General features: G+C 36.6%; 2 protein-coding genes and 1 pseudogene across 2 annotated transcripts; all 3 read left to right on the top strand.

Moving 5' to 3' along the window:
- Positions 1–1,586: 1,586 nt before the first annotated feature.
- LOC148296372 (uncharacterized) lies at positions 1,587–4,661 on the top strand (annotated as a pseudogene).
- Positions 4,662–6,524: 1,863 nt separating this feature from the next.
- Positions 6,525–10,802, top strand: LOC110746002 (DNA-directed RNA polymerase III subunit 2-like). Its single transcript, XM_088248502.1, has 8 exons — positions 6,525–6,659; positions 6,857–6,965; positions 7,049–7,170; positions 7,845–7,937; positions 10,287–10,359; positions 10,440–10,530; positions 10,627–10,679; positions 10,791–10,802. Exons 1-8 carry the CDS (start codon positions 6,607–6,609, stop codon positions 10,800–10,802), a joined length of 606 nt encoding a protein of 201 aa, XP_088104628.1. The 5' UTR covers positions 6,525–6,606.
- Positions 10,803–16,840: 6,038 nt separating this feature from the next.
- Positions 16,841–21,640, top strand: LOC110747645 (DNA-directed RNA polymerase III subunit 2-like). The gene is made up of 7 exons (XM_088248501.1): positions 16,841–18,729; positions 19,020–19,125; positions 19,236–19,346; positions 19,932–19,991; positions 21,168–21,206; positions 21,325–21,375; positions 21,503–21,640. The coding sequence occupies exons 1-7, from the start codon at positions 18,674–18,676 to the stop codon at positions 21,638–21,640; spliced, it is 561 nt and encodes a 186-aa protein (XP_088104627.1). The 5' UTR covers positions 16,841–18,673.
- Positions 21,641–23,445: the final 1,805 nt, after the last annotated feature.

Here is a 23,445-nt window from a genome sequence, read left to right as displayed (position 1 = left end):
AAACAACACTTTTAACAAAAAGTTTATCAAACGCCAAATTGCCTTCTCTCACAGCAAATCTAACAACGATTATTTTTGCGGCACAACAATACCAAACTGGCTATTAGTTCCAATTAAGCAAGATATTAAAAAATACGAATGAGCAATATTAGCTAAAATAATGACAACTCATACTAAAACAGCTTGGAAGAAGAAGAAATACATAACATAGACAACATGATGGAAGCATAATGAAGCCATAGCAGCAGGTGCATGAAGGTCATGTGGCAAGGTATTAAATATCGATAATATCCCCGATATTATCCCGATAATATCTGATTTTTGGGGGTCCGATATTTTAACAACTAATCATAGTATTATCGTCAATATATCGATATTATATATCGAGATATTATCGATAATATCCCGATAATATCCCGATACGAAACTCAAAAAATGTAGAGAACTGAAGTAGCTCATTGAACTGATTTGGGCACTCTACGGAAAGCATGTCTCCTAGAGTAATACAAAAGTAGCTCATTGAGCTAATAAACAAAGCATGTCTAGCCGACAGCATGCTCACATGCTTTTACAAAATGGATAAAATATAAAACTTAGATTTGGATTCCTTTGGCTTGGTTTACAAAATGGATAAAATATAAAACTCACCACGTTTCAACTTACATTACTTACCCTACCATTCAACCACTCACCCAACTAATTAGTTGTAGTCATATTTCTATATAGATAGGTAGGTAGTCTTATTTCTATATATACAAATAAAATCAAATGGTCCCATGCCGTCCCTTATTTCTCAACATCTCTCCAAAACAAAACATAATGCTCATGTTATTCTCAACATCCATCAACCTCAATTTCCCCCCAAGTTAGTTTATTGATGAACTATAGTAAGTTATTCTCATTCATTATTGTTATTTAATTTGCATGTTTATTATTATCTATTCCAAATTTTTGGTGGTATTATATTTTAAATTGTGTCAATTAATTACTTAGTCAATGGCATGTGGTTTTTAATTTTTCTATTCTTTATTTGGTCACTTACATGTGTGTTTATTGTCTCTTAATTCATTATTAAAGATTTTATATGCTTTCATCACATTTTGTTACATTTATTTAATTATTATTTTATTGTTGGTCCATGCAGATTTTATTTGGCCTTTACACAAAGGGTTCCATATTTAAGGTAAGTTTACAAACTTATATTTATATTATTGTAATTTATACAACAACAAAAAATGTGTGTGGAGCCGTGCATGTGATCTAAGAACCAATACTTGCATGTTAATTTTTTGAAGTAATTAAATTAAGTAATCTTGTATAATTATTCCGTAGGATAATTTTAATATGTTTAATGTTATTTATTATTTTATTATCGAATTGGATTATTATTCATGATTAGGTTTTATTATTCCATATTATTTTTATAATTACTTAAATTCCTACAATCATTTTCTTTACTTCCTATTTAATTCTTTTGTAGAATAACTTCATTATTTAGGTTCTCTTATATAACCATCACTACTATATTTTATGGCCAAAAAATAAATACCTAATTTCCATGAAAAATAAATATAGGTACGTTTAAGATGTCTAGTGGAGTTACTAAACGTGATCCAGCTTGGGAACATGGAGACCCAATAGATGGAAACAAACATGGCACAATTTGCAAATATTGTGGTCGGGTAATGAAGAGTGGTGGAGTGACACGACTTAAGTACCATCTTAGTGGATTAGGTCCAGGAAATAATGTCCAACGATGCGATAATGTCCCCCCCAGAAGTGAAGGCATTCATCACCACATTATTAAAAAATAAACAGCACCATAAGGAAAAGAAAACACATGGAATGGAAAATATTCGAGCTGGGCTACGAGGAGAAGTCATTGGCCAAGCGGTTGACAGTGATGATGATGACGATGAGGACGAACGTGATGATGACATGGGACCTGAAGAGCGACGCAATTTCAAACAAGCATTACGTGCCTCCAAACAATCAGCATGGGAAAGAGAACACCTCCATAAACTTCCTAATAGAGCACAAGGTTCTGGGACAAGTGGTGGTGCACAAATGAGACGGGGAGCAAGTGTTAGAGAATCACAACCAACACCACCAATAGCCCCAAGTTTATATAAGTCATCCAAAGCACGTCAAAAGAGTGTTTGGAGTTATTTCGCTGGAGGTAATGTGAAGGAGGGAATGGGGCGTCTAATTAGCAAGTTCTTTATCTATGATAATGTCCCTGCTGAGAAGGCATCATCACATCATTTCAAAAATATGGTATTGGGATGTCAACGGGCCAGTGTTGGAGTACAACCTCCCACTTCCTATGAGGTCAGAAACAAATATTTGGAAATGGAGTGTAAAGACATTAGCGAGTATGTTAACAAGTTGAGGTCAAAGTGGGAAACTAATGGTTGCACAATCATGTGTGACGGATGGACTGGCCCGACCAGATTGTCTATCATAAACTTCATGGTATACTCCAAAGGAAACACAATTTTTTTGAAGTCCGTTGATGCTTCAGACCATATAAAGAACTACAAGTATATTTACAAACTATTGAGGGATGTAATCATGGAGGTGGGAGAGCATAATGTTGTCCAAGTCGTGACCGACAACGGTTCTGCATTTGTCAAAGCTGGAAAAAAGTTAATGAAGCATCATAATGTCTTTTGGACATCATGTGCAGCACATTGTATTGATCTCATGTTTGAGGCAATGGGGAAGAGAAAGAATATTGCTAATGTCGTAAAAAGAGCTAGAACGATCACAAATTATATTTACAATCACGGTTGGTTGTTGGCAAAGATGCGTGAATTTTGCAAAGGAGAAATTATTTGTCCAGCTACCACTCAATTTGCCATCAACTAGTTACTATATTGCATTAGACAACCTATTTAAGAAGAAAGCAGGGTTGAAGCAACTATTCACTAGCGACGATTGGGCCAACCACAATTTCAGTCGCTCAAATGCAGGTCGTATGGTGGAAAGTATAGTGCTTGATCATGCTTTTTGGACTCAATCAGAACATGTGTGTCAAGTGTTTGAACCTCTTTACAAAGTTTTACGGATCGTTGACACAGAAGCGTATCCTACTATGGGGGCAATATATGAGTTGATGCGTGTAGTGAAGGAGGACTTGGAAAGAAAACATGGTGCAAGGTGGGTCATAAAGATAATTGATGACCGATGGTATAAAACATTATACCACGATTTGCATGCAACAAGTATAAATTATGTCATAATTTGCAATTCATTTCTTTAGTTGCATAAATATTATTTCTCTCATTAGATTATGTGTTTCTTTGAATAGCATATTATTTGAATCCTCGATACCAATACAGACCCGGTGTTGGAGATGATGGTACCCTTATACGTCCTGTACACAATGTATACTCTAAATTAGACCCTGCATCACCAGCAGTTGGCCAATTTGGAAATGAGGTACACAATTACTTAAATTATAATAATTACATTGTTGGATTAAACTAACACGATTTATTGAATTCAGCTATCATGGTTTAAAGATGCAAGAAGAACTTTTGGAGAACCAACATCAGTTGCTGCTCGAACAAAAATGTCTCCTAGTGAGTGTAAACATATTTCACTATCAGTTTATAATATAATTTGTTGGAGTTATTAGACTTATCAACATTGTTTTTCATTATAGCTGAATGGTGGATCATGTATGGGACTGATGCACCAACTGTGAGAAAGTTAGCAATCAAAGTATTATCACAAACAACTTCCTCATCTGCTTGTGAAAGAAATTGGAGTACATTTGCACTCATACACACAAAGCAAAGAAATAGGTTGGCTCATAGTAGGTTGGAAAAATTAGTTTATTTCTACTACAACATGAAGCTTCAAATTCGAGATAAGGAAGCAGAAATAGATCATGTCGATCGTGGTGACCCACTAGATGTGTTTGATATTGTTGCTGAAGATGATGATACAGAGGGTAACCAACTTTTTCAATGGATTAGACCTCTTCATTTAGATGATGATGAAGGCAACCCAGCTCTAAGAGTTGCTAAAGAAGCACGTAATGAAGGGATAAATGTAGAACGAGTATTAGAGGAGGAGGTGGGATCTAGCAGCGCTGACTCTTTCGAAGAACTTTTGCGCCCAAGACCAAGAAACAGAGAATTCCACCTTCTTCCAATCCTACACAACCACAAGATCCTGCTGATACTAATGATAGCTCTAGTACAAGATCAGGAGACTCACCTACCACCGGAGGTGGGAATGATGAAGGATATAGTGGAGCTGGAGGTAGTGGTGGATATGTTGGACCACCTCCCGGATTTATGAGCCCCTTCACTGGTGAGGCAAACTTCACACATGCAACACAAGATGAGGACCATGGCAGTAGGCGGGCAGGACTAGGAATTGGTGCCATAGGGAAGGACTATACTCGTAGAGAAAGAGGCAAGGGGACTTTGTCAAGTCAAGAAGGTGACTCGTTATCTATAACTTCGGACTCTGTTGGAGTAGGAAGTAGTAACTATGGTTATACTCATAACCAACCATTTCCCTACCCTTCATATCCCATTCTTGTTGGGATGGAATCAAGTGACTCATGGAAAGAATCCGAGACTCAATCTTCAACTGATTTTGCTTATGGACAACGTCAACCAATCTCGGATCTATATGGGTGACATGTTAACAATTACATGCAAAACTATTTTGGGGATTTATCATTTGATGACTACTCTTCAAAATATACTTACTCTACACATAGAGATGATGAAGATAGTGAAAATTTTGAATCTCATAGGAACTCTATGTGGTACTAAGTCACTCATGTATCTTACCATGCAATGTATAAAGTGTAAAATATTGTAGTAATCATGGTATAAAAAATTGATAATTTTGCCGATATTTCAGCGAAATTATCATTTTTTTGGGGCAGCGAAATTTTAGCACAATACCAGGTCTATATCGTCATTTTATCGATATTTTTGTCGATAATTTCGCCGATATTTCGGGTAAGATATTTTCATTCAATTCGGAGCTTTAAATGGTCATAATATCGCGACTTGAACTTTCAAAAATTAAACAATTTAAACTCAGCGCACAGTGGGGTTCGAACCTCTCCCAACTCCGAATTTTTGCAGCCACTTAACCACCACGCTGCTCATGACTTTGTGATTATAAACTATGGAATCTAGTATATATAATATCGCGACTTGAACTTTCAAAATTTAAACAGTTTAAACTCAATGCATAGCGGGGTTCGAAACTCTCCCAACTCCGAATTTTTGCAGCCACTTAACCATCACGCTGCCCATGACTTTGTGATTATAAACTATGGAATCTAGTATATATAATACTTGGGTGACATGTTAACAATTACATGCAAAACTATTTTGGGGATTTATCATTTGATAACTACTCTTCACAATACACTTACTCTACACATAGAGATGATGAAGATAGTGAACAATTTGAATCTCATAGGAACTCTATGTGGTACTAAGTCACTTATGTATCTTATCATGCAATGTATAAAATGTAAAATATTGTAGTAAATCATTATATATAAATGATTGTGGTGTGTTTAATCTTTTTTCATTAATTACTACATATTTTCTACACTCACGGTGTTTGTCAGCTCGCTATATAATCAACTTAAATTAGTTAAATCCATCATGCAATGCATTTCCTTCCAATTTTTTGTGATAAACTAATAGATAATTGACTAAATAAGCATCCTCCAAAGTTTCAATAAAAATTTCCAAGTTTTTCTTACAATTTCCGTGGTTTTTATTCAATTTTTATCGATATCGATAATATCCCGATATTTCCATCGAAATTTCCGTGTTTTTGGACTACCGATATTTCCGATATCACTGATATTTTAGACCATGGTAGTAATTCATTATATATAAATGATTATGGTGTGTTTAATCTTCTTTCATTAATTACTACATATTTTCTACACTTACGGTGTTTGCCAGCTCGCTATATAATCAACTTAAATCAGTTAAATCCATCATGCAATGCATTTCCTTCCAATTTTTTTGTGATAAACTAATAGATAATTGACTAAATAAACATCCTGCAAAGTTTCAATAAAAATTTCCAAGTTTTTCTTACAATTTCCGTGGTTTTTATTCAATTTTTTCCGATACCGATAATATTCCGATATTTCCATGTTTTTTGACTTCCGATATTTCCGATACCTCCGATATTTAAGACCTTGATGTGAAGAGATCATCCCACCAACAATCCAAATATGCAGAAAGCAAGAAGAAGTAATCCAATTCTTTGGCTCCACACGGCAAGCAAGGAGCAAGACTTTTGGCACCATCTGAAAATAAAAACGACTTATTAAGCAGTCTAAAAATAAATAAGGGCATGTTTGTCCAACCACTACAAAATACATATGTATACGTCCTTTTGAATGAATGCAGCCCCGAATGGGCTGCATCCTAAAAGCCCAAATAAAAAACCAATTGGCACTCAACCGGCTAGGAAAAATGAAAGGAAAGGAAACAGAGCAGGGTTTTAGAGGGTTTAACCTTTGACAACAAATGTCTTCCCTTCCCTCTGTCTCTGTGTTAAGTCTAACAACTTGAACCCTTCAACAAGCCATCGGCCATGGGCGTTGCACAAGACTCCTCGGCCGACCCTCCGAAGAACAACAAGCAAAAGTACTCTCTCTCTCTCTCTCTCTCTCTCTCTCTCTCTCTCTCTCTCTCTCTCTCACTATATATATATATATATATATATATATATATATATATATATTGTAAAAATTGTTATTTGTTGATTATCAATAACAGTTTCTGGTAAGCTTTTAGGGCTTTTGGTGTAATTCTAATTTTCGATCTCTTACTATTCAAATTAGGTCTAATGATGGAAAGCAAATTCCTCATTCGGCCATTGATAAGGAATTCCTCGCCGCTCCTATCAAATCTGCCACGGACAAATTCGCACTTCTGCCGGAGTTTCTAAAGGTTTGAATATTGTCATTGTTGTTATTGCCATCGTTGCTGTTGTTATTTTTGCATTCGGTAGTTTAAAAAGAGTTCATATATAGGTGAGAGGGCTGGTAAAGCAACATTTGGACTCGTTTAATTACTTTGTGAACACGGGAATCAAGAAAATTGTTCGTGCCAGTGATCGGATTGTGTCTGGCGTCGACCCAAGTATTTATCTCAGGTTGAGTACTTTTTTTTTTATTGATTTTTCTTATGGTTCGTATTTCACTGTTTTAGTACGAATAAAATTTTCCTGGTTGTGTGATTGTGCTTGCTTAGTTGGTAATCTTATCTCTAATGTCATTGCTTGAACGTCAGTGATGAACTTTCATCAGGAAAATATATACAAATGAAACAATTAAAATGTATGTAAGCTGTTTCCAAGATCTTCTATTCAGTCTATTGACTTGTAAAGGAACATTCTAAAATAGAAGAAAAGCTACTCAAACCCCAAATCATTCAATTTCATAAAAAACTAACATTCTAGCTTATTGGGAATGAGGAATCCACAGACACATTGGCAATTGGAGCACTTTTAGAGTTGGAAGTCTATAAAGTCACGGGAAAGATGTGCACAAGGGAAACTTCCCTATCTGCGAAGTCTCCTAAAACCAAATCTGTTCCCATTCCCCACCACTAACCGGAGAAAGGCAAGAAAGAGCTAAAACCCAGAGACATGTCCTTCCAGGCTTGTTTTAATTTCTGTTAAATTGTATCAGAAATCTGGAAAGTGAAAATTTACCCTATATAATGGTTGTTTAAAGGGTTTGAACATTTCAGGCAGTTTAATATATACTTGTCCTTTTTGTGAAGAACATTTCAGGCAGTTTAATATGCACTTTTTGTTTGGTCCAGGTTTAAAGATATTTCTATTGGTGAGCCCTCGCTTACAATGGATGGTGTGGCTGAAAAGATTGCTCCCCATACATGCCGCTTATCTGATATGACGTAAGATCTGTTTGATAGACTTCTCATTTAATTTGTACTGGATTGCACTGTATTAATCACAGTGGTGTGATTTGTGATTTTGTACTTTTGGTCTGTCCAATTTAATAAAAGTTATTTATTTGTTTCCTTGTTTTTATTCTCCTTTGGGATCCATTTGGATGAAGTGATTTTAAATGGGATGAAGGGATTTTAAATTGTTTGTTTGGACTACTACAATCTATGTATGCTAAGATTTGAATAAGAATATGGATTCCAAATGTCTACTTGCATATAATCACTTCAAATGTACTACATCTAGTTATTTCAAATACATTCAATCTTATGTTTTATAGTTAAATTTTTTTTTTATTACGGCACATTTAGCTTTTTTGTCCAAATCCTGTCATCCAAACGAGCCTTGGTTTTGCATCATGTATACCTTGTGTAGTTGTGTCACATCCTGAATATTACTTAAAATGTATAATGAAATAGAAAAGAGACTAAACTATACTGAGGTCTTGAAATTTGTTGTTGGCTTAAACAAAAAATATACTGTGAAATATTAGGTGTGTTATGATTCTTTATATGGAGTTCCAAATTTGTAGGTTTTTTTGCAAACTTTATTCTTAAAGAATTTTTTTATAAATTTTTTTCTTGTTTGCGGTGATTTCTTATCCCTCTTTCTTTAATTTCAGATTAGTTGAAAGTTGATTTTTGTGTCTGACAATTTCTCAAGTTGTAATTGTTCTTGAACAATTTTTCTTTCTAGTGACAACGGTTGTTTTTTCTTTTTCTTTTTAAAAATTAGTGAAGGACACGATCCTTGCAACTTTAAAGGTTTTTTCTGAGTTGAACTTTGAAGCTCATGACCTTATGTGATGGTTTTCCACAGCTATTTATCATCTGGGTTTTCTTGGCCATAAATGTTGGTCAGGCTGCTATATTTATAGCTGAACTTTCTTTTCAGATAGATGCATATGCACAGATGCTTTAGGATTGTCAGTGGACTCCCTGTCCCATGTTTGTGTGTTTTTAATGATGAATTTATGTTTTTTTACTTTAAAAAAGAGAAATTATGAACTTTTTGCATTTGTTGGCTGGGCTTCTGTGGGTCTCTATTGTTGATGAAGTCTTCCTTTGTTTGCTATGCGTAGGGCATTGTTCTTTGTAGACTGCACTCCATGGTCTTGAACAGTATTCAGTGTCATTCATGCGTATTAATTAATCAGTGGGTAGTAATTGTCATTCAATCATAATAAGGATATTAACAGTTTAATTTGGTATTGGGGTCCTATTGAAATCTCCCCCATCTCCAAGTCACTGGGTTCCTCTTGAATGCCAAAATATCCTTGCAAAATGGCTAATCAGATAACTTGGTTTTTATTTTTTGATTTCATTTTTTTTTCCAAAGAATTCCACCTGATTAGTAGATGAGAAAGGGGCCTCGGCTCTTTATTTGTAAACCAAGAGGGGAAGCTGTGGCATTGATCCGCCAGCTAGAAGCGAAAGAACCTATCTTATACTTTTTTTGGGTAGTATCCCATTCCACTATGCCATTCCCGCATTCACTCTATCCGTCCAACAAGCTCTCTCTCCCATTGGTAGGCAGAAGATGGGTTTTGGAGGGAACTACTAAAGGTGTGTATAAGCCCTACATACAGTGTATGTGTCCCTCCAGCCCAGCTGCCATATACCAAGTAGGAACGAAGATACATTCATTCGGCGTGGATACTATGGTGGCCATACTGATGTGTATAAGCCATATGAGAAAGTTAAATGAAGCAAAAAGGGATTGTCGCGCCATACCCCTTTACATGGAGAAACTTAATTTTTGTCGAAGTCATAGTGCTGCCAGCAAGCTCTATGCTTAGCTTCAGGTAGATAGAGCCGTTCCCCGGCGTGCATCGGGTCACTTCTCCTAAAGTGTCCTCCCCCCCTCACGTTCTCCCTCTTCTCTTCATTGGCTCTGATCTCATCAGACTCGTATCCAGCCTCTCTTTCCTCGGTCTCGGTGCTTGGTCCAGGAGAAGAGAAAGACGTCTGGTCGTTTATTTAAAAAAAAACACAAGCCAGACAATGTCATTTGGGATCGGTATGAGTTTAAAACAAAAAGCTGGCATGGTGCAAGCTTCTGAAATTGAACAACATTTTATTCTTTCATGGGAATTTTCCTCTTGGTCAGTATGGGTCATATCCTTAAAAACTTGCATTGTTTGAGTATATAGTATTTTATTGGTACCTTGTGGTAAACCATTTTCTCTTCTGTTTGCAATTTAGACAATTATTGTCTGAAATACAAATCTCATGCCTATTTTTCACTTCCATGGTTTATAACTGAACCATGTTGAATTTGATTTCTGTAAATTATAGGTATTCTGCTCCAATAAAAGTCGATGTAGAGTACATTCAAGGAAGTCATGATCAAAAGACTAAAGTGGAGAAGGTATTTAGAAATTGTTTCTAGACAGGTTTGTTTGAAAACATGTATTTGGATATAATATGAAGTTTTTTTTTTTTGTGCAGAAAGGTGTCGTAATCGGAAGGATGCCTATTATGCTACGGAGTTGCTCCTGCACCTTATATGGGAAAACCGAATCTGAACTTGCGAAACTTGGTTTGTGCAGAACAAAATAAAACTCACTTTGTTTCTTGCCCCCTTTTTTCATCGCCATGCTTTGTTCTGCTCTATAATGAATGTGCATGTCTGTAGGTGAGTGCCCCCTCGACCCTGGAGGATACTTCATAATCAAGGGAAATGAGAAGGTAATATTCTGTCTGCCATAATCTGTTGCTTTTCAATAAATGAGATGGTAACTGAACCATAATTTGTTACTTTATTATAATTTTTCATTTTTTATCCATAAAAAAAAACAGTTGATGAAATAGCTGGGGCCCATGAATTTTCTTTCCTTTCCATTTTTGAGCTATTTTGCCTGCACACACACCCACACCCACACCCACCCACACACACACATATGTGTGTGTATATATATATATATATTGTTACATTGGAAGGGATCAAACCCTTGACCTATCCTAATTCTTATCCTTTTCCCCATCCTCTCTCACCACTTGAGCTAACCCCAAGGGTCTTATACATTTTGAGGAACAGTTCGATTTGCATTTTTTTAGGCACCTTTGAGTTTGCTTTTGTTTTTCTTGTGTTGGCTGTCGCGAAGATCTAGCTGTTAGAATGCAGTGAGCTGCTGTCAGATTCTTTAGCTTTCATGTTTTGGTTTTTTCCTCTTTATGCAATTTATGCTGCTGATGAAGATACAAAATAATTTATTTATTTAATACAAACACAGTGAACAAACTGTTCACTGATAATACATAAAAGATCTCTGAACAATCTATCTGCTAGATAGAAACTTCACACAATGTTTGGTAGTATCTCAAGTTAACATTGCAAAACGTGTAAACTAAATGGTATCTCATGGAAACATCTGCCTGCCAATCCAGGTGAATAAAAAGGTGTATCCCAAAATTCAAAGGATGCCTAGTGAACTTAATTCCACAAAATCCTTTTATTTCGTTCCATCCACACAACCCAAATTTATCAATCACCTTACTTTTGCACAAGGATTTTGTTTATGCACTCAAAAAGCATAAAGTACATACATGTGTGATTCCAGAGTCACCTTCTAGGTGCTTCTAGTAAAATCGCTCCCAGAAAAAGCTCTTATGGCAGAAGTGCTTCCCACATGAGTACTCCCAACAGGCCCTTAGCTTCTCTAAACAATTTGTTAATAGTTGAATACAATAGAGTGGGAGAGACAAGGATGTTCTATACTTTCAGCCTCCTGTTGTCACATAAACCATAATACACCAATAGGGAGATAAACTAACATTAGCCCTCCTTTGATTAATGTCAGAAGTATTTTTTTTTTGCCTTGAGCATTCATCCAAACTAATACTTGTACCTTGGATGGTACTTTTAGTCTTCCAAATCTTGTGACAAGAAAAGGGGGAGAGAGAACTTATCTATGAACCTACAAAATAAGTACTGTAAACAACCCCGAAGACTCTGAGTTCCAAGCTTCTTCTATCCAGACTAACAACTTGTAATGAAACCGTTTGACAACGAGCTGATCCCCTCTATGCAGTCTTGCTAAACATGGCCAAAAATCGTTTTTTATTTCCTTCTTTCTTCATAGATTTTTGTTTTAGCATATGATGACACTGCAATCCCTTCCAGGTGCTTTTAATGTTAAGAATTCATAGTTTTCAATGTTTTGGATGTTTGGGGGAAGAGAAGAAAACTCAGAAATCATATGAAAATAAGAGAGAGAACGTTGCTCTGTAAAACCTGAAGAAATCTATATTTTTTCATTACTGTTCATGTATATTCGTATGAGAAGAGAGAAGTAAGAAGCTTCTCTAATCTGCTTTACACAGAAACTAAATCCTAGCCTTTGATCCTATCACCCTATGAGATGATTACACTTGTCACAATCTGACAGATTATATCCTAGGCTAGATAAGAAAACACTTGGACTGTGATCCAAGGGTGTACAATAAAGCTGAGAAATAAAACAACTTAAAAAGAAAGGTAAATGTAATTCCTGTAGCTTCAAAAACTTCGGCTGAAGGATTACACACCAACATTCCCTTCTAATCCTTTAGCCGACTTAACACCAAGCAATTCCCTTAAGTATGCAAACCTGTCCTTAGGCAAAGCTTTAGTCAGAATATCTGCAATTTGCTCCTCAGTTCTACAGTAGACAAGTTCTATCTCCTTGGCTTGAATTGCTTCTCGAATGAAATGAAACTTTCTGTTAATGTGCCTTGACTTCTGGTGGAAAACAGGGTTCTTTGCCATAGCAATTGCTGATGTGTTATCACACATTATCTGTGTTCCTTCAATCTGTTCTTCTCCAAAATCTTCAAGTACAAATCTCAGCCACTTTGCTTGAGAAGTAGCCTCTGCAGCACTTATATATTCTGCCTCTGCTGTAGACAAAGCAACTGTATTTTGCTTAATTGAAGCCCACGAAAACACTCCCGATCCCATAGTAAAAGCATACCCTGAGGTACTCCTCATGTCATCTTCACTTCCTGCCCAGTCACTATCACAATAGCCAATAAGAGTAGTTTCTTTTCCCTTCTCAAATACAATTCCAAAGTCTATTGTTCCTTGAATGTATCTCAATACCCTTTTAGCAGTTCCCATGTGTTTCTTGGTGGGATTGTGCATGAATCTTGCCAAGAGGCTAGCTGCAAACATTATGTCAGGCCTAGTTGCAGTCAAGTAGAGCAAGCTGCCCACAATCTGTCTATATTCTCCTTCATCTGCAGCCTCACTTCCATCATTCTTACTTAACTTCTCATTCATTGCAAGTGGTGTAGCCACTATTTTGCAATCTTTCAAACCAAATTTTTCAACCAGCTTCTGTCCATACTTCTTCTGATGCAAGAAAATGTTTTGTTTAGACTGTATCACCCCCATTCCAAGAAAATGGTGTAATACTCCCAAATCTGTCATCTCATAATGGTCCATCATATCTCTCCTAAACTCCTCAATCATTTGGGAGCTACTGCCTATGTACACTATATCATCGACATATAGAGAGACAATAAGAACATCTGAACCTTCTGCCTTAACATATAAAGTTGCCTCACTTGGACTTTTCTTGAAACCAGCCTTGTTGAAATAGGCATCAATCTCGTCATACCAAGCTCTTGGTGCTTGCTTCAAACCATACAAAGCTTTGTGTAACTTGTATACCTTTGTTTCCTCATCCTTCTTTACAAATCCTTGTGGTTGCTCCACATATACTTCCTCCTTTAAAACTCCATTAAGAAATGCAGATTTCACATCTAGTTGATACAAGCTCCATTCCTTATGTGCAGCAAGAGCAATCAAGGTCCTAATGGTGTCTAGCCTTGCCACAGGGGCAAAAGTCTCATTGTAATCAATACCGGGCTTTTGTGAGTAGCCTTTAGCCACTAAACGAGCCTTGTTTTTCTGCACAGTACCATCTAGATTCAGTTTAGTCTTGTAGACCCACTTAACACCAATCACAGGTTTAGCAAATGGTCTCTCGACAAGTTTCCAAGTGTCATTTTTTTCTATCATTTCCAGTTCAGCTTCCATTGCCTTTCTCCATGACTCATCTTGAGCTGCATCTTCATAATTTTCAGGTTCGACAATACACACATTACACTTAGCCATGATTTCATTTACACTTCTCCATTTCTTTGGTGTGTGATCAAAGACTTGAGAACTTTCACCTATGCCTTCATCTTGCTCTGACTTGGTTCACAGCTTTGATTCTCAATAGGCAAAGGGACTGCCATCTCTTCTTCATTTGTATTTTCCCACTTCCATAAGCCATTTTCATCAAATTGCACATCTCTGGACAGAATAACCTTCCTAGTACTTGGATCAAACAGCCTATATCCCTTTTCACAGAGACCATAGCCTACAAAAATACACTTGTGACTGTTTTCTTCAAGCTTATGCCTCAAAGCTGAAGGAATAAGCACATGACAAGGAGAACCAAAAATCTTTAAGTGTGCAAGTCCTGGTTTTCTGCCCGTATAGGATTCAAATGGTGTTATCTTATTAAGAGCCTTGGTGGGACATCTATTTAGTAGATAGACTGCTGTATTTACAGCTTCTGCCCAAAACTCATAGGGAACACCTTTCTCATGCAGCATGGACTTGGCCATTTCCACTACTGTCCTGTTCTTCCTCTCGGCCACTCCATTTTGCTGTGGAGAGTATGCCATAGTTAGCTGCCTTTGAATACCAGATTCCTCACAAAACTTGTTGAATTCTCCAGATAGAAACTCTCCACCCCTATCACTTCTCAAGCCTTTTATCTTATACCCACTTTGCAGCTCAGTCATAGCCTTGAACTTTTTAAAACATTCAAAGGCGCTTGACTTGTTTCAGATGAAGTACACCCATGACATTCTCGTGCAATCATCGGTAAATAACAGAAAATACTTGTTTCCAGAAATAGATTCTGTCTTCATTGGTCCACAGATATCTGTGTGAACCAATTCCAAAAGACTTGTTGCTCTCCAACTGGATTCCAAAGGAAAAGAGTCTCTGTGCTGCTTTCCTTGCATACAACCATCACAAACCACTGAAATCTGCTCCAAATGAGGTAAGCCATGAACCATGCCTTGATTTTCAAGCATTTTTATGCTCCTTTCATTTAAGTGTCCCAACCTCTTGTGCCATGTCTGCAAGCAGTGTGAAACACTTGTTCTCAAAGCCATATCCCTTGCAGGCATCATTGTAAGTGGAAAACATCTGTTGTTTGTCATTTGCACCCTCACAATCAGATTTTCCAGTGACTGATCATCATAGACATTCACCATATTTCCTCCAAACACAAGATGGTATCCATGCTCCATCATTTGCCCAACACTAAGCAAGTTTTCTTCAAGACCAGGTACAAGCATTACTTCATGAATGTGCTTCTTACCCAACTTGGTTTTGATCACCAGAGTTCCTTTTCCAGCAACTGGAACTACTTCTCCAGTTCCCATCTTCACCTTAGAGGTCAAATCCCTTTGAATATTGACCAAAAGTCCCTCATCTCCTGTCATGTGGTTACTACAACCACTGTCAATATACCAAGAGTGATTTACCTTCACATCAGTTGCAGCATTACACACATAAAACAAAGTGCCACAATCTTCCTCCTGATTTGCATAATTCACTCTCTGCACATTCTTGTGTCCATAGCAATCTCTGATCATATGTCCAGGCTTCCCACAACCATGGCATTTAGGTTTCCCTTCATACCAACATTTGCCATAATGAAATCTGTCACAATGTTTGCAGGCCATTTTGTTTCCATCATTGGATTTCCAATTTTTCTGAGGTATTTGATCTGCAGAAGCAATTCCATTTTCAGGGTTTTTCCTACCAACATTCAGACTAGAGAAGGCTTTTTCTGTAGAATTCTCAGTGTGTCTATCCAATCTGAGCTCAAAGCTTTTCAGTGAAGCAACAACCTCTTGAACCTCAAGAGTTTCAAGGTCCTTAGAGTGTTCAATTACAGAGCAGATAGAATCATAAGATTTAGGCAAACTAAACAATAGCTTCTGGACAATTCTATCTCTAGATAGTTCCTCACCATAACTCTTCATATGATTTACTATATCAAACAACCTAACCAGATATACAGATAAAGATTCACTATCCTTCATGCGGGTATATTCAAATTCCCTACGCAGCCCTTGCAATTTGACATTTCGTACCTGTTTATCTCCTCTGAATTCCAGCTTCAGAATATCCCAAGCTCCCTTCGAAGTTTCCTCATTCACAATCCTTGGAAATAGCTGATCTGAAACAGCACTTTGGATCAATCCAAGTGCACGTGCATCCTTCATCAGAGTCTGAACCACCATAGACTTCTCAGTGTCTACAGCCTCCTCTTTCTCCTTCTTCAGATCTAGGTCACTTAACCCATTCTCGACCAGATCCCATAAACCATGAGATTTCAGAATAGTTTTCATTCTGATACTCCAGAACTCATAATTTTCTCCATTGAAAATTGGAGTTCGCAGCTCAGAGGTACTCGATCCTGCCATATTAGACATTGGATTTGAGAAATCGCGATCTTCAGATGAGCTCAAGTTTAGCTCAAACAAAACCCAATTTCTCCGATTCAATCACAGATTCACGCCCAGCTCAAGCAATCGAACCTGGCTCTGATACCATGTTAAGAATTCATAGTTTTCAATGTTTTGGATGTTTGGGGGAAGAGAAGAAAACTCAGAAATCAGATGAAAATAAGAGAGAGAACGTTGCTCTGTAAAACCTGAAGAAATCTATATTTTTTCATTACTGTTCATGTATATTCGTATGAGAAGAGAGAAGTAAGAAGCTTCTCTAATCTGCTTTACACAGAAACTAAATCCTAGCCTTTGATCCTATCACCCTATGAGATGATTACATGATGAGCACAAAATTAATACAAGTTTTATCCTTAAATTTATATTTGTTAGTATTTTCTTTTGTATTATGTAAATCTATTAGAGTATTTGTATTGGTGATTTCCAATCTTTGTTTTTGTATTTAATGAGTGGTTGTTTGTAGATATTAATTGTCTTCCACCAATGGCATGAGAAGGAGGAGAAATAGGCAATGTGTTGCAAAAAGAGAGAAGAACTCAAGTTGGATTTGATGACTTTGCCTTTTACAGCTCATGCTGTACAGTCCATTTGCAGGCCTGAAAACAGAATTCTCCCATGCTCAAATGAATAAATATCCTTCATGAAATTTGTTCATTAAGATGTCGACTAACACATATCCAAAAATTGGAGCAATTGGATAAAAACTCAATCCACAGGCTGTCACACACCAAGACGGGTTCTAGAACTTTGCCTTTTACAGCTCATGCTGTACAGTCCATTTGCAGGCCTGAAAACCGAATTCTCCCATGCTCAAATGAATAAATATCCTTCATGAAATTTGTTCATTAAGATGTCGACTAACACATATCCAAAACTTGGAGCAATTGGATAAAAACTCAATCCACAGGCTGTCACACACCAAGACAGGTTCTAGAAGACAGCTTGCACATGCAGCTGGAATGAAAGGGACTTCATGCTTCTATAAATAGGCAGCAACTCAAGAGGGTGGAGGGGAGAATTTGAAGAGTGATACACAGCAGAAGGAAGGAAAGAAAGGAAGAGAGAAAGAGTGAGGAAGAAAGAGAACAATGATGGAAAGGAAAGAACCAAGAGCTAATAACTCTTTTAAACTTGTTCTTCCTTTCCTAGTTCTCATGTAAATTATGTATTTTAGTTTCTTTGTTTTGTTTTAAATATTAATTATGTCTATTTAAATTACTTAACTAAGGTTGGATGAAACACCATTATTAAATAGAATTCTAGTTTTTATTTTCAATTCTCAAATATTGTGGTGTTCAATGATTATAATTTTCACTTCACATGATTAATAGATTAATCTTCTTTTCACCACTTCTATCATGTATTGTGACATATAACATGTATTTGTGGTAGTTAAGAGTTTGGATTAATCTATTAATTCACCCTTGGTTTTTATTTCTAATTTACAAATTTCTTTGATATGTTGTTATTCAAATGAACTTTTTCACATAGGATGCTTAGGAAACTTTGATCCTTTGTAGTTAAATAATTTTGTTTACATTTTATGCTTAGAATTTGTACTTATGAAGGGAAGGAAAATTTACTTATGATATAAATTACAAGCTTAATTGATAAATCTTGAGAAAGCAGTAGATTGATTTCTAGATTGCTACTCCATGGGAATTGAAAGATAAATAATTAGGATCTTATGGAATGATGGTGTGGATTCTAATACCTCAGTTATTTTTCTCATAAATGTAAATCTTAATTTTAGTTTATTTTCATTTCCATATTTGTTTTATGCTTTATTTAATTTTCTTTATGAACAAACAAATCACCATTTAAATCAACTAGGTTGGCAATGAAATTAACTTGGGTATAATTGGTTTTCTATCTTTACACGCAATCCCTTGGGTACGATCTCGCTCTTACACGCTTATGCTATATTCGATTCGTGCGCTTGCGAGTTTATAAATTTTAAAAGAAACCTCTTTTGAGGCACAACATTACACTTGTCACAATCTGACATATTATATCCTAGGCTAGATAAGAAAACACTTGGACTGTGATCCAAGGGTGTACAATAAAGCTGAGAAATAAAACAACTTAAAAAGAAAGGTAAATGTAATTCCTGTAGCTTCAAAAACTTCGGCTGAAGGATTACACACCAACATTTAATGCAGGAACAACTTTCAAAAAACAGGATTATCATTGATATGGACAAGAAGGGGAAGTGAGTTCTTCTTTCTTTGTTTTTCTTTACCATAGGTGTTCGTTGTCTACAGTCCAGGCTTTAGGATCTTATATTTTCTGTTGTTTTATTAGATTTGGGTGCTACTGTGGGGTAGATAGAAGTAGTTTGGTTTTGTTTTTTTATAAATAAAATAGAATTCTAGTTTGGTTTCGTTTTTGGTGAGGTATGTATCAAGATGATGGTGAACCTGTATTTCACCGTTTTGTCCCTTTCTATTTTGATTATTTTTACTAATTATATTTTTTCATAAACCTTTCATTTTGTTTTAGTTTAAATGCATCTGTTACGAGCAGCTCAGAGAGAATTAAAAGCAAAACTATTATTCAGATGGAAAATCAGAAGATCTATTTGATGCTTAACCAATTTGTCAAAAAGGTTGTAATGCCACATTTCATTTCAAGAAATTTAAGATTTTGTTTCATGGTATCTTGTGACTGTCATATCTAACTGTAGTTTATTTTTATTTTCAAAAACTTTTTCCATAGATTCCTATTATGGTGGTCATGAAGGCTATGGGAATGGAGAGTGATCAAGAAGTAGTACAGATGGTTGGAAGAGATCCTCGATATGCTGCCCTGCTAATGCCATCTATTGAGGTATTAATATGGTCATGGTCAAGTAATGTAAGCAGATGATTAGCTTCTTTGTCTAGAAATGGAATGGGCACTGTAAATGATGAATTTTTTACCCAACCTAACCCAGTTTTTATTGATTTGGTTTAAATTGAGTTGTCTTGGCTCAGTTTTTTTAATGGGGAAAATTCAGGATAATAGTCTGATTACAACCACCAAAAGTTGTTTAAAAACTCTTTCCAAACCTTAGCTCCAAATAAAAATTATAAAAGAAAATTACAAAAATACTGGAATTTTCTACAATATTAAAACTAAAAGACCTCAAAACGCTTAGAAAGCACATATGTCAGCTCGAAGCATTGACTTTATTCATCTCCTCGTTCCCAACTTAGATATTCCATCTCATAAATTGTAAATTTGTAACATTGTGTCTTCTTGTCTCTTCAAAAAATTGGTATTACCTTCGCCTGGTGCACTCCCATTGTTGTGAACGTTTTTAACTTTTTATATTAGTTTACCTTTTTCAGTTGTTATTTGTACATTTTGGGCCTGCAAACCCGTCCTTTTCTGTATTAGTCTCATCTTTTGAGTTTATTTCTCTAATTTCAGGATTGTGCAAAGGAAGGCATACATAAGCAAGAGCAAGCCTTGGCCTACCTTGAAACAAAGGTGTTCTGTGTAGCACCCTTGTTTTGAATTGTGTTGATTTCATTTTATTATCTGGAAACAGACTTCAGATGTTCAAGCATCAATTTTATTGTTTTGGGATACATCTCTTTCAGTAGAGACCAAAACAGCTCTGAAATTCCATATGGCCTTGCAATTAATGCGGGGGCTATTATTTCAATCTCTCTCTCTTCCTGTTTATTTCTTATTTATCAATCTACATTACGTGGATTTGGGCATGGCTCTTGGATGTGAGTACATGCACAAGTGCCAAATACATCTTTGTTCCATAAGGTCTCCACGCATTTGTAGTATTCCTATTAGTAAGCCATGATTTTACCAATTTCCTGTTGGGCCAAGGTGAAGTAAAGGTCCATGTAATGCAGATTTCATCTACTCATAGGAAGCTTATGCCCTTTCACTGTCAACCTAGATATTTGCATGGTAGGATGTGCCCTTCTTTGACCAATGTAGTGGTATATCTTTGTGGAAGGTTGATTGAAAACATCAGTGTGCCTTAGAGTGTGGTGCGCTAATGGTTTTGGTACTTCTTGTTATTATGGGTACGTGGCCCTCAAATACCTTACCATTTACTTATTTGCTCCGCAAGGAATTTAGGCCTCTTAGAGCTCCTGGATAATACTTAGAGTAAATGAAATTTAAAGAATTTTACTTAGAGTAATGGATGAGATAACAACTTTGTGGATTGTGGAAAGCCGATATAAGTGGGGCATTAAAGAGTCAAAAGAAAACTAACCTAGCCAAACATCTCCCTCCAAATTTAATTTTAGAATCATTCCCCACCACAAAGTTAGATCCCTGTGCGAAAAAAGGGAAGCCTGAGAGATGAATTTCCAGAGGCAGCTAAGTGAACCTCGCTCCATAATGGTGGAGTCCTACCCACTCAGACTACACTCCAATATTTGAATAGCAGAACACCAAATGAGTCCTGCTCAAGAGGTCATCTCCACCACCATTGATCTATTCTGAATTGAAGTCTAAATATCTTACAGTTGCATTTCTAAATTTCTATCTCTGTGTATTTGTGGAAATGAACTGTAACTATTTCTAGTATCTCTTTCCTTTCTTTTCAAACGCTAGCTGTGACCTTTTGCAACAAAAAAATAAACCTAAAATCAGTTGCATATTAAATTAGTAGTTTGCTGCTTCATGTTTCAGGTGAAGAGGTTCAGTTTTGCTGGTGCTTCATCTGAGAATGTTAGTTATTTCTTCTTTTTATTTGCTGATATGTGTCATTGTTCTTTTGAATTTATTTTTTCTTTAAAATTTTCCGATTTGTTATTTGTGGCTTCAATTGTTTCCATTATTCTAATAGGACGGTAGAGTAATGACTGTTCTTCAAGATGTGTTTCTTGCTAATGTTGAGGTAAGGTGTTCCTTCCCTCTCTCTCTCTCTCTCTCTCTCTCTCTCTCTCTCTCAATTTAAAACATCTTATAACATGCTTCATCGGTTTGATCATAACGTTTTTTTGTGTCCCTCCTTGTTTTCGTAGGTGTGTCAGGACAATTTTCGTCCAAAATGCATATATGTTGCTGTCATGTTGAGAAGGATAATGGATGCAATTTTAAACAAGGATGCAATGGATGACAAGGTAGTTAATTCACTCCAAATTCTCTTCCATTCCTTATGATTAGTAAATGAGATTTGATCATACCAAACCAGATGTGATTTTATATTGGCAATACCTTAAAATGAAAGCAAAGAAAATAATCTCTAAACTTTAGTTCATCCTGAACATTTTGAAGGATGCAACAAGACAACCTTGTTTGCTGAAATCCACACTGAAAAAGTTTGTAGGAATGGCTTCTTTCTGGGTGGACAAACTGATTGTTTGAAACCCATGCTAAAGCATATGTTATTCATAATATTGCAGCTTTATTCACTTGAGATCTTCATCCATGCTAAAGTTGGTTTATTAATAACAAAGAGCTCTCCATTTTATTTTATTTTTAATAGAAACACTTTTTATTCAAAATTGAATGGAAAAAATGATGACATTTAGGACACAGACCAAACAGACACACTTGCCAAAAAACAGACTCAAAGCCACTCAACACAGAAAACCAGCCAGACATAAGACACTCCTTAAGATACTACAGCTAAAAGATTTCGCATAATTGTAGGATAGGATATATCCTTAAAAGCGTGAGAAGTTGATGCCCAAAGAGCAGCCCAAAACTTCACTCTTTCCCATAACTCTACCATTCCCACTCCCTTATAATCCTCGAAAATTCTCCTATTACGTTCCAACCAAAGATTCCAGACCACTGCCTGCATCAAGCTGCCCCATAAAATTTTAGCCTTCTTTCCCCTTCCCAAAGCATCAAATCTGATGGAAAAAAGGTCAAAGCATCCTTTCGGTATTACCCACACTGTGTTAACTTCCTTCAATAACGTCTCCCACACCTTTAGAGAGTAAGGGCAATGAAGGAGGATATGGTCCACGCTTTCCCCAGCCATATTACATAAAACACACCAATGCGGACTAAGGCACATATAGGGACAATGTCTCTGTAGTGAATCACCTGTATTTAGTTTTCCCAACACCGCTTGCCAAACAAAGATCTTAACTTTCGGAGGAGTCTTGGCCTTCCAAATTTGAGTGTACGGAGAGAAAACCTCCCTTTCGCCCCTATTCTGAATATGAGTACAGAGAGAGTGACAGGAGAAAACACCGGATGGATCAAGCTTCCATCTTCTCTTATCCAATCTGGAAGTGGCCAATCTCACTCCCTCTAGTAAGTCCAACAATCTAGCCACCTCCACAATCTCTGAATCATTTAGATTCCTTCGAAAACCAAAGTCCCAAGTGAGAGGGGATCCAATCGAGTCCGTAAAGGAGGAAATATTGTGGTTTTGCTTCCTGGACAGATTGAATAGTCTTGGAAACACGTCTTTTAGAACACCCCCCCGGCTCCAATCATCTTCCCAAAATCTGACTCTAACTCCACCTCCTACCACGAAGACGCAGCCTTGAAGGAACAACTCAAAACCACTAGAAATCTCTCTCCAAGGGCTGCGACTAGATCCTCGAATTGCAGGTTTGGCATCCCACCCATTTGAATCCATTCCATAAATACTTCTGATTACTTTGTGCCAAAGAGCATGAGTTTCGATAGGAAACCGCCACAACCATTTGGCCCGCAGAGCCTCTCCCCTAGCTTTCAACGAACCCACCCCTAGTCCTCCAAAGAGTTTTGCTTTACCCACCACCTCCCAGCTTACAGCGTGGTTTTTTTTCCCATCCAAACCTTCCCACAAGAAATCCCTCATAAGCTTCTCAATTCTATTGGCTACTCCAATGGGAATCCTAAAAAGGGACATGTAGTAAATCGGAATACTACTCAACACTGCTTGAATCATTGTGAGTCTTCCCCCTTTGGATAAGCATGCTCTCTTCCATTTTTGTAATCTATTCTCTACCTTTTCCACAAC

This window comes from Prunus avium, chromosome 2 (genome assembly GCF_965620075.1).
Source record: "Prunus avium chromosome 2, drPruAviu1.hap1.1, whole genome shotgun sequence".
Classification (NCBI taxonomy): domain Eukaryota; kingdom Viridiplantae; phylum Streptophyta; class Magnoliopsida; order Rosales; family Rosaceae; genus Prunus; species Prunus avium.
Note: the sequence above shows the minus strand (reverse complement) of the source record. Positions and strands in the feature narration are given on the sequence as shown.